This window comes from Xyrauchen texanus, chromosome 11 (genome assembly GCF_025860055.1).
Source record: "Xyrauchen texanus isolate HMW12.3.18 chromosome 11, RBS_HiC_50CHRs, whole genome shotgun sequence".
Classification (NCBI taxonomy): Eukaryota; Metazoa; Chordata; class Actinopteri; order Cypriniformes; family Catostomidae; genus Xyrauchen; species Xyrauchen texanus.
In genome coordinates this window covers 37,830,161-37,842,413 of record NC_068286.1, presented here as the reverse complement: position 1 = coordinate 37,842,413, position 12,253 = coordinate 37,830,161, and the positions used below count along the sequence as shown (strand labels likewise).

Genomic DNA, 12,253 nt, shown 5'->3' with positions numbered 1-12,253 from the left:
AAAAACAAATGAAACAAGGACAGAGAAAGCTTAATAAGGAGCCTTGAGCTAGAATTCACAAGTGGATTCTATGTGGAAATCTTTTGTGTCAAAGCACCAGACACACACATAAATTCTCCTCCCCCTTCACATGACACAATAGTTCTAATTCATGTTTCACCATAGTTTTAACAAACTGTAATTGATGTATATTTTGACAGTGCATCTTGAATTATTAGGATTTATTCTGAATATATTTATTAATACACACATAATGGCAAGCGCTCCAACAGTAAAGAACATTAGAAATATTAAAATAGACATAAAGCAAAGAGTATATAAAGTGACAAATACAGTTAGAAAACCAGTTTTGTGCCATACACTGCAACAGCCGTGTCTGTTAAACACAGAGGTTGTGGCATGTTCATGTCCATCTCGCGTCCAGATCTGGAATCATGTAAATGACCGATTTTGTATTCGAAACAGGGATGCACCGATGTGATACCTGGATAGGTATCGGCTCCGATTCTGACGTTTTTAAACGGATAAGTATCAGTACAATGAGCCCGATCCAAACTATGAAAACACCATTAAAGTAATTCATACGACCCGTGCATTTTATTCAAAGCCACTTGAAGACGTGCAATAGCTCTGTGAATCACAAAAGTCTATGTTTTTTTAAGTAAATGTATAAAATGCACGAGCAGATCCCACGTGTCAGTAAATGGCACTGCTCTGTTTACACCCACGCGTGCCTTCACAGCAGTGGCAATATTTGAGCGCTACTCACGAACAACATCTCAAATGTACATGCTCAATAGTTCAATTCACTTATAATATGCATGTAGAAGGGCACTGGAGGTGTTTTTTTTTTTTTTTTACCAGAATTTGAATAAGAAGCTAATTAAACTACAGTGAACTTGCCTACAAACAGACACATACAGGACTTCCTGGGGAGTTCAGAATGTCAAAATAAAAGCGAGAGGGTTTAAAAGTTAAAGGTGTCATGGAGAGACTCACAGAGGCAGATATATGAACTCAGTAGCAGGGTTTCTTGAACAGATGATTGAAACAGTGATGTAAACATCATGTGAGTAAATCCAGTTGAGCAGAGTGGCAAACAGCAGGCGAGTAATATCCAGACAGGGTATAAATACGATGAACAGATGAAACAGATAACTCACAGCAGTCTTATGATATTTGCGGACAATAATGAAGACACAGGTATGTTTGACGCAATTGAAAGGTCTGGTGTCTCAGAGACGCTATCGATGAGAACAGACAAAGAATGTGTGTGAAAGCAGGGTATATATGCAGTACTTGATTAGCCACTAATGATATGCATGTGCGTGTAATCGGAACTCAGGGGAGAGTGAGTGCTGTGTCGGCAGTGAGGGAGAAAGAGAGAGACTTGTGGATCCATTTCAAAAGGTGCACAAGTGAGATATATTACTATTAAAATTATGGCTGGGTATAGAGTTCGATACATTTTAGGCACTGAACGAATTGCCTCTAAACAATTGAGTATCAAAAAATATCTTGTCTTTTGGTACCAAATTTCAATACCTAAGGGGTTAATCTCGTCAACATCAGTGATAAGCATGTAGGCATGCTAGATGTGCCCAAATCTAAAAGTGCTGGTTATTGGGTGTGTTTAGGCATCAAGGAAAAACACTAGTTTACACCCAGAAATGTGGCTCACACGTGAGGCTGTAGTGTTAATTCTTCCCAACCCCCATAGATGTAAAAGATGTGGAAAAGTGTGGCTACATTTCACCAGGCTCGATGCCAACAGCACACGATGCAATATTTGCGACAAGATAATTGCTGTCAAGACCGGCAACATGACAAATCTGATGAAGCACTTGACAGTGCACAGAATAAATTTAAGAGCATAAAGTTGCTCAGTCTTCCACTACAAGAAGACCGAGCCGGTGCAGTCATCCTCTCGGCATCCTCCTGCCACAGAGCTTCCAATATATTCAACATGCCCACCACACGAGTACTTCTCCAAAACTACTGATGAATGCAGCGGCGCTATGACTGGGACTCCGACAGGTAAGGTTAACGTTTAGCAAACAAACCTAACTTGTAGTGGTACATGCTTGTGTACTTGTTAAATTAACGTTTCTGTGCGCGGTGACATAGTCCAATAAACTGGGACCTACGTAACGTTAGATATTGTTTGGATATATGGCTATAGATAGCTAGCTAAATCGATGCTAAAAATGCTTTACGGTTGACAGTAACTGATCAAGTTTAACTCACATTAAACTAGTTATCTTGTTAAACCGTACTTATTCTTAAGGTTGGCTGAATTAACAGTTTAGCTTTCTTGTTTTTTGTTTTTTTTTGAGTCTGTAAAAAAAAAAAAAAAAGTCAAACTGAAAATAAATAAATAAATAAATGTAGGTAATCTTGTTAAAACGGATTTCATAAAATTGGTATCAAAAAGTATCGTTTAGGAACAGGTATTGAAGTCAAGATATCGGTATCGACATTTTGAACGATACCCATCCCTAATTATAATATATTCATATTATTATCATTAGTTTACAAATTATAACACTTAAGTTGAATGAGTTCCAAAAAATAACTGTGTGAATGAAAAGTGAGCTGATATCTAACAACTAAATTGAACAAAAAAAGAGATCTGAATCCTTTAAAGTCCAGATACAAGTTGAAAAAAAATGAACACAATTTTTTTTTATTTTCTATTGATGACTTATACTGGAATACCTGTTCATTTTGCTGCTACATTATCCAGTATACTAGTTAAAGTTTTTCTTAATACGCTATACTATATTGAAATAATATGTAGTTTGAGGTTTATGTTTCTTTACATATTAAAGAGAACACTCAATTAGTTCCACACAATAATGTAAAGATATTCAAAACTGATTATGCAAAAAAACAACACTAGTATTGGATTGGGATCAGCCAATACTGAGATTTCAAATATTGGAATCAGATTGGAAGAGAAAAAGTGGTATCGGTGCATCCCTAATTCAAAATGCTGAATTTTGCCGAAAGGCGACTAGTCTGCAGTATGCACATTGGTTGGTTACATTGAGAATGGGAAACATTCTAACAATGCAAGTCAATGGGAGATTTTCAAAGTATAATCTAATTTCTTAAAGTATTAAGTTTATTGTCATAAATATTTTAAATGTCATTAAAATGTGAGGTTTACCTGGCGTCTGATTGTTCTTTACTGGCTGAGGCTTTATATCTGTATGAAACCTGCTGGGCACAGATGATTCTGACCTAAGATCCGCAGAGTTAAATATTAAAATAAGAATAAGTTTAAATAAATGTATTCAGAATGCTTTAGTGCTCACCGTGTATATAATGTGTTTGGTCTCATGTCACTCACCCAGCTGATTTTCGGCTTAGCTGGCGAGAAGGAGCTCGGGTGGAAGGCACATCAGTACTGTAAACCTGCCACTGGTTAGGGTGAAAACTAGGTTTGGATGCAGAGCCTCGAGTTGTGTGACCCGGCTGCCGCAAAGACATGCGAGGTTTGACTGAAAAGACACAAGCAATTAAACAACATTAATAAACAAACACATACATCAATGGGTTGTGTGTGCATGTGTGAGTAAAAGACAGAGAGAGAGCAGGGCATTGAAGGGATATTTTTGATCGAACTATCCCTATAACAGTTTTGGCAATAGAATTCACCAGTGACCAACTGGCATAAATAAACCCAGCACATGCATGCAGACAAATTTGGAGGGGCAAGGAGATGAGGCACAGTAATAAATCCTTTAATAAGCTTTATTTAGGATGTGGGCATACAAAATGGGATTTTAAATGTCAAAGAGTGAATCCCACAATGGAGGTGTGTAGATTATTATACTTAATATGTTCTAATCTAGTCTGCAGTAGGAGCACGTGAAAGTGTTTGCCAGCCCATTACACAAACTGAGCAGTGCCAATCTTTCACTACAAAGTGGCACAAATTCCCAAATGATGAGTCCACACACAGTGCACATAAAGAAACACGCACGCGCACGCACACAGGAAAATACTACCAATCCCAGTGCAAGATGCAGAAACAACTAAAAGTTAACGTATTTAAGTGGTTAAGTGTAGCGAGACAGAATTTAATGGAGGTGGAGGTCACTTCTAAGAGATTTCACTGATTGGTTGATTGCTCTTCAGGATTATAGGTAGTGTAGTGGTGTAGGGAATTTGTTAAAATAACATGATTTTTATTTTTAATTCAAGTCTAAATTATACTGACTTTTGGCTTCTATAGAAGCATGATGTTCCTTCAACTTTGGGCACTTTTAGCCATAGATTTCTAAAGTCTTTTTAAAACATTTTTCACATTCTTACTAGTTTTTTATTACTTTTGTTTTCAGTATTAATATCCAACACTGTATGTACATACATAACAGGAGATTTTTTTTCCAAAAGTCATAGTAATTTCCACCACATCTCAAATTCTGTATTGTGTTTAATTACGTGGTGAAAATGATGTCTGGAAATTGACATTTTTTATGTTTTTTTTTTTTTTATATATAAAATAACCGACTCCTAGTCTTGCTAATGCTAATTTCATAGCTAAAATTTAGGAATCACAAATTCATACAACTAAATATTTCCATACTCGATGCATAATTTGGCAACATTTCAGCTTGATAAACAATCATATTTTCTTTACTTTCTTCAAATATCACTTGGTTCATATTTTATAAAGCATGCAATTCATAGATTTGTGTAAAATAAAGGAATGGATAATTAAAACTTTATTAACATTAAAACATTAATGCCAGCAGTTGACACATCAGTAACCTAGTTTCCATCCACTTTTCGCGCCAATTTGTTATTGACAAAGTGAAAATGCTTCTGTTTCCATTCAAATGTCCTTTTATCGTGATAAAAGGTGTGCATGATGAGGTCACGCCTAAAAAAAACACTTTGTCCCATAAGTTGTTTTATTGCAAAAGAAATCTGCCCTTAAGCCGTTTCCATACAGAAATGTGTATTTATTGCCAATTCGCCACCCGGATGTCTCCAATTTCTTTCCTCCGAAGTTTTGGTAAAATGGGGAGAATATTGAGACAAATCATTGAAATTAGTCAGCTTAATGTCATTTTAATTTCACAAATAAAAGTAATCAGAAGAGGAATTGCAATCAAAAGGGAATGGTTGTCTTCTGATAGGACTGTAATATTGGTACTGATGTTGCGGCAATCGCAGGTTGCCACCGGTTCCGAACAAAAAGCAAATCGTCATGGCCCTTTTCAAGCTGGCAACCTGCACCAAGTAGTGGGAAACTATCATTCTTAGTACAAGGACCATCCATCGATGTGTATGTGCTGTGTGCACAGCTATATAAGAAAAATTGATGCTGTGTAATATCAGGGATATATATATATATATATATATATTAGATTCCTGATATTCAACAGGCTATTTTGAACAATCATCTAAAGCATTGCCATCACAGCATTATGTCCCGAATATTTGTCCAGCAACTTTTAACGACCAACTGAACTTGATTATCATCTAAAATTAATTTGTGTCATAATACAATTAGAGATGTACCGATCGATTGGCCACCGATCAAAATCGGCCGATATTTGTTTTAAATCAGTGATCGGCAGATCGTGCCTAGATTTAGGGCCAATCTTTTTTGCAGCATGCAGGCAATCACATATACACTGCTCTTCTAATGAATGAGTGCTTTCGCAGTCCTTGAAGCATGACAGAATGGCCTATGGAGGGTGAGTACCGGTAGTTGACAATTCTAAGCATTCACAAATTTAAACTTTCAGACATGATGTGATTCAGATGAATATGCTGGTTTGTTTTTAAAAATGTGTAAGAATTACATGTGTATGAATATTAATTTGCGTTACGGTAGTTATTCTGACTCATTGCACAGTGAACAGGAAGAGGATATAGAGGCTGCTAACAGGTTTAAAAACAAATTAAACAACAAATGCAAATACATGACGTGAGTTGTGACAATACAGACTGTTTGAGCAATCAGGAGCGCTTTTAGCTTCACGCTCTTTAATATGAGCGCTCTCTGTGTCAATCAGAGACGTGCACTCTTCAGGTGCTCTCAATATCTCATCAGTCACTCATCCCAAAATAAATCAGATTAATGTTAGTCACAATACCACTAATAATTTAATATCACTGTAAAACCTTCAATAACAACACAGCGTCTTCATGCATTTGCTTAATAATTAGTGATTTGTGTTACAGCAAATCTCAAAGACCACAGATATTAATGATTTCTCACTGGAGCAGTTTGAGCTTGTTATGAATATAGTTTTCTTATTTTTGAATGTATCTCTGCAGTGTGTGATGCTTTCATGGTTTTTACTGGTTGTCAATGTCACAATGGCATTTTGATATTGACAACAGAACTATTAATAACTTTCATTAGTGTTGAACTTGGGCCTGTTCAAGTGTAACTGTTTACGCCACTTTTAAGTCGAATTGCGAAATTTTGAATTGGTTTTTCTAGAATAATTTTTTTGTTGTGACTATTGAAGTCAAGCTGTTTACACCATTTTGTAAGTGTATGTAAGATTTCTATTCATCCATACAAAGCTCAGTGGATTTGTGATTTATTTTTGTACCTGAATATTAAAGTTAAAATAAGCCATTACACCATTAAGTAGAAGTTGATTTTATATGTGAGTTTTATAAAAAATGCAAGCTGCATTAAAATGAAGACATCTTGTAGTTACTTTATTTAGTTACTTTTTCTAAACAAACAAAAAAACAGTCTGCAGCACTATTATTTAAGCAAATACAAATATCTGATCGGGACTTGGCATCGGCAGATATTTAATATTTAAATATCGGATCGGGGCCAAAAAAGCTGATCGGGACATCCCTAAACACAATATACATTTTCTGAAGAAGCTCAGCAAATGCAATCTGAGGTAAAGAGGATAAAATTGAAAATATTTAAACAAATTAAAAATGTTCAAAAGCTAGTTTTCTTAAAGTACACAAAGAAAATGTGTAAAGAAAATGCATATATACGTCTAAAAATATATATTTTTTTCATTTGGCAATTTATTTTTTAATATAATGCTTTTTTCATTTGACAATTTAATACAGGGAATTTTGCCGGCATTTTTTCAAAAGCTAAACAAACATTTTATAGAATTGGGCTACATTATGGCACTTACTACCACTGCACATTATGGTTCGACTGGACTCGCTTTACTTTTCTGAGCTTGCTTTTCCACTGCAATTTAGTGCAGCCTCAACGTGGGTGGGAATACAGGCTGATCGTCATAGTTGCACCGCATCTATTGCCGTGACATCATTTTAAACGCGACACAAACCACAACAAAGAAGCAATGAATGAATGAATGGTATTCTTGATTATTGGCATGTGGCTGTTTTTCACAGCAAAAAAACTGTTTCAAAAGAGTCTGACGGGAGCAAGACAAAATACAGCTAAACAAAACAGGAGTGTTTGGGAAAATCATACACCAAAGCGCAGACGAGGACATCACTGTGTTAGCTCAATGAAGATGCACGAGGGTAAGCTAACCTGCCATCTATCTTATAGGAATGACTGTGGTAGTGACGATTTTCTCTGACCAATCAGTGATCTGCAGGGTTTTGACGTCACATTTAGTATCAGCTTGGCTCACTTGGAACATCAACGGAGGTGGTACTAAAACAATTTACCAGGTACTATCCACAGTAGAAAACCCCCAAAAAGCAAGCAGAGTCGAGCCGTACCGTATAGTGGAAAAGCCTAATTAGTGTTCCAAAAAAGCACACTGATGTTTTTCTCCCAGTATTGTGTATTTATTTTTTATTTAAAATATCTTTGTGCACAGAAATTATATATTTTTTTGTATTGTGGGCCAATTCCGTGACAGCCATCTATATGAACGGCTATAACTGATGGCTTCCACGATTTAATTAATCACAAACAGTGGCCATTAATTTGTTCTCTGTGCACTTGTCGATGTGCATGAAGCATGAGTTTGCAGCATTGGATCTGTACTATGCCATTAAGATCGATCAATCCATAATCACGTAAAATAAATTGGCTTTCAAGGATGTATACCTTGTCCTCATGGTTAACACAGGCAAATGATTGGGGTAATTTCTGACATGTGACACTACATTTTTGCGTTAATGGCAATTTTCTCGACAAAAATGGTTTCCAAACCAGTTTTTCACGACATTTGAAGTATCGACAGAGTTTATGCGCTAGAGTTAAATGGAAAAATATTATGTCGACACTTACTACTTTCAGCAATAACTAGCATTTCCATCAGCTTTACTGTGATGCGCTAAATCTTTTTGCGCAAAAAAATCCTTGGATGGAAACGTAGTTAGTGACGTAAGTGGAATGGAGCATTCACGCGAGAAGTCTGAAGCATGTGCTTTGTACAGAGGAACGAACATCACATGAGAGTTAGTTCATTTAAAACAGAAATACAGGGCTGGGTGTAAGCAACAATTTAAAAGTTTAAAATTGTAATTAGCAGTTTCTAACACCAACCTATCGATTTGCTACAGAAGACATTAATTGATTGCCTGGAGTCGTGTGGATTACTTTTATGCTGCCAAAATATGCCTTTTGGACCGTCAAAAAGCCAGCAGCCTGATGGCACCCATTTACATGCATTGTACGGACAAACTGAGCAGCAATCTGCTTATAAAAAAATCTTCACTTCGATCTGCTGAAGAAGGAAAGTCATACACATCTGCATGGCTTAAAGGTAAGTAAATCATGAGAGAATTTTCATTTTTTGGCAAACTAACCATTTAACAAGAACACAAAACTTTTAAATAAACATTTTTGGGGCAACGTTTTTTGCTGTGGGACAGTGGCCATTTTTGAAAGATTTATAGAAATCAATTTCACAACAATCACAAATATAGAAAAGGCTTGTTTATTTCACTCTATGTTTGAATGATCGGTTTTAAACATAATAATTTGTATTTCTTTGCAATAATGAGAATTTTTTTTATTTATTTTTAAAGTTTAATACTGAAGGTGTGGGACAAGGCTAAAACTGTAAAATCAATTAATAAAACGCATTTAAAAAGTGCAAAAAAAATAATAATTATGAAAGTCAAGTAAAAAGGTCTGATTACATGTCAGTTGTAATGACCTTCATATAAAAGCAAAAAGTTGAAATCTTATTGTTTGAATAAAAAACCTAATTGCCTATGGGGGCCTGGGTTGCTCAGCGAGTAAAGACACTGAGTTGCGAGTTCGAATCCAGGGCGTGCTGAGTGACTCCAGCCAGGTCTCCCGAGCAACCATATTGGCCATGTTGCTAGGGAGGGTAGAGTCACATGGGGTAGCCTCCTCGTGGTCACTACAATGTGGTTTGCTCTCGGTGGGGCATGTGGCGAGTTGTGCGTGGATGCTGCAAAGAATGGCGTGAAGCCTCCACATGTGCTATGTCTCCGCATTAACACGCTCAACAAGCCACATGATAAGATGTGCGGGTTGACTGTCTCAAACACGGAGGCAACTGAGATTCATCCTCCGCCACCCGGATTGATGCAAGTCACTACGCCACCACAAGGATTTAGAGCGCATTGGGAATTCCAAATTGGGGAGAAAATACCCCCCCAAAACATAAAATCGAATTGCCTGAAGTTGAAAATCCCCCAATATATCATTGCTTTGTAAACTCAAGAGTTCATGGTTGGTCTTACATATTATAGTTTAAAATCAATTTCTCTATGGAAAAATAAATTGCATTTTTTCTTCAGAAACCCCACTGTTGCACTCCTTTTAGCCCCGAGATCTAAAGTTTAGTTTAACAAATAACCAAGACTCCCACAATTACAGTCAGAATAGCAGGGGGATGGAAGAAAGAATGTACAGAGTGAGAGCGTATTGAAGCAACAGTGACTAAGTAAACTGTAGCCTCCACATCTGGCTCACATCACCTGACAAGCCTTTCTCTTACTGAAGTTTGTTTGTTTGTTTGTTTGTATGTATGTCTTTCTATGTACCATAAGGTGAAAACAGGGAGGAAGACTTTGTTCTCATGTGGAAATTCATTAATTTAGAGCAGCTGCTCTTCTTTGAAGTCTTCTGCCGGGCAACCAGCTGTGCGATGTGTGCCGTCTCTTCACACACACCAGCAAAACACATGACCTACAAACACATACATACAGTCTATTACATTTATACTTTGATTTTGCATGGCGCTGCACTCAAGGCATTTGGTGTCTTGTTTTGAACACATAACTTTTTCTTAACTGTTAATATTAAACATATCAACTGAATACATCATCACCTCTCCAGTACTGGAGCGTTCCAGCCGCACCACTCCGGGAATGCTGTGCAGAAAACTCTCCAGAGTGGCATGCCCAAACTTCCTGTGAGGAATCACCTCTCCAGTCAGAGCACGATAATCTCCCTGCAGACGAGCCAAGGCCACGCCATGCTTACTGCTCTGAAGAACAGCTCGCAGCATCTTCTTCACTAACTCAACGTCACTCATCCTGAACTCAAACACATACACACACAATTGATAATATGGTAGCTGCTTTTATAAAAAATAAATAAAACCATCATTCACTATTCAAACTCTCATCTGCCATGTTGAGTGTAAACATCTCCCAACTCAGAAACTCGGGTATCAAAATTATCTCAAGAGTTTGCCAGTCATAATTATGACTTGAAGGGGTGTTCAGTTGCAACTTCTGAATAGGAAACTTGTATTTACGATAATTATGACAGCATGACAAGGCTGCATATTTCAGTGATGGGCATAAATGTATCTCAATGTTTATTTGTATTTTTTAATTCAGTTTTTTAAAGTCATCTGGGCATTCTATGTGTACTAAAATAATCACATACAGTGCACTAGAGAAAAAGTAGCTGTATTATAGTTTTCCAAATGTCTTTGGTGATCTGATCCTAATGAGAGGTGATAATGAGAGTCATGTTGATGTTTGCGCCACAGTAAAGTGACCAATCCAACTCTAAAATTTGTTAGACAGGGCCATTTCAAAGAGTTAAAGTAACCTGTCAGGTTCAATGCAAGTTAAGCTCAACTGACAACGGAAGCGAACGGGCTAATTTTTGAAGGTTTTAAAGGCATAAAGGTGATGCTTAGAATTTTGTTACAGGCACTTCTTCTTTATTCTGTAAAACATTTCTTTTTTTTTTTTTTTTTTTGCAATATTTGAGCTGTAAAGCTGTTAAAATCGTAGTTTAATATTTTTAAGAGTTTTTTGGCATCACCGACATGGCAACGAAGTTGTAAAATTGGATACTGCTTACACACACAAAAAAAGCAATTTTATCACTAAAATCATGTCAACACTCATTTTTTTAACGTCTTACCACTTATAGTTGCTATATTTTAAAAACTGATAATTTTAACGTTTACAAATTGACCCATTCACTTCCATAGCAAGTACCTCACTGTACCTGCCCGTTTTTGCTTTTTTCAAGGAAATTGTGGGGCAAGTCAAAATAAATTGTGGTAATCAACATTATGCTACAAATGGTGTTGCAAGAGCTTCACTTGTTTTGAACCTGGAATATTCCTTTAAATCTACACCAAATATCACCATAACTAAACAGAAAGACAAATACACTGTAAGAACATCAGTTTAACGGTGTTTTTTTATTATTAAATTCCCTAGCATGGCATTAATAATGGGACATGCATGTAGTTTAACTAGCATAAAAACTAACGCTACGCATCGTTGCAAATGTAAAACATTGGCCTACAGTTTTGCACATTTACAAGCTGAACTGGATTCTGTCGTGAACACTTGAAAAGGTAAAGACGGCACAGGAATAGTGAACTTTACCCTGATGGAAAACATGTTCTCACCATTACCAAAAGTAAAATATATATTAAAAAGGAAAGGCGGGAAGAGAGAAACGCTAAATTTCATCAGACAGTAATTAACTAGCCTAACAAACTACATAAAATAAATTGTAATAATAATAAAAACACTTCATTTTCTTCATATCGTCCAAATCACGTCTAAATCAAAGTATAATAAAAACAAAATAAAAGTGCAATCATCAGTAAAACATTCATACACAAACTGGTTAATAAAACTCACCTATCTTTTTCTTTCGCACTGATTTTTTAGTCGTTCAATATCTCGCACGTGCACTTGCAATCACTTCATCTACGTCACACGTCATCTGAAATTAAAAAAAAAAACTGAGGTCAAATGTCAGACTGCAAAACAATAAATTAAATGAATAAACAAAAATCATATGCTTGTATGCACGTTGATTGTTATCTTTACCAAATTATTCAGTAACTTA

At 36.3% G+C, this 12,253-nt stretch overlaps 1 protein-coding gene across 1 annotated transcript in view; it reads right to left on the bottom strand.

The window, feature by feature from the left end:
- The window catches only part of LOC127651900 (tudor domain-containing protein 7A-like), a 29,305-nt gene extending 18,827 nt beyond the window's left edge, over positions 1-10,478 (bottom strand). Inside the window, exons 1-4 of the mRNA XM_052137951.1 lie at positions 10,251-10,478; positions 9,964-10,108; positions 3,356-3,506; positions 3,173-3,246 (exon numbers count right to left, since the gene is read on the bottom strand). Of these exons, the coding sequence (XP_051993911.1) occupies positions 3,173-3,246; positions 3,356-3,506; positions 9,964-10,108; positions 10,251-10,457 (577 nt within the window). The 5' untranslated portion in view covers positions 10,458-10,478. The remainder of the gene's footprint in view (positions 1-3,172; positions 3,247-3,355; positions 3,507-9,963; positions 10,109-10,250) is intronic.
- Positions 10,479-12,253: the final 1,775 nt, after the last annotated feature.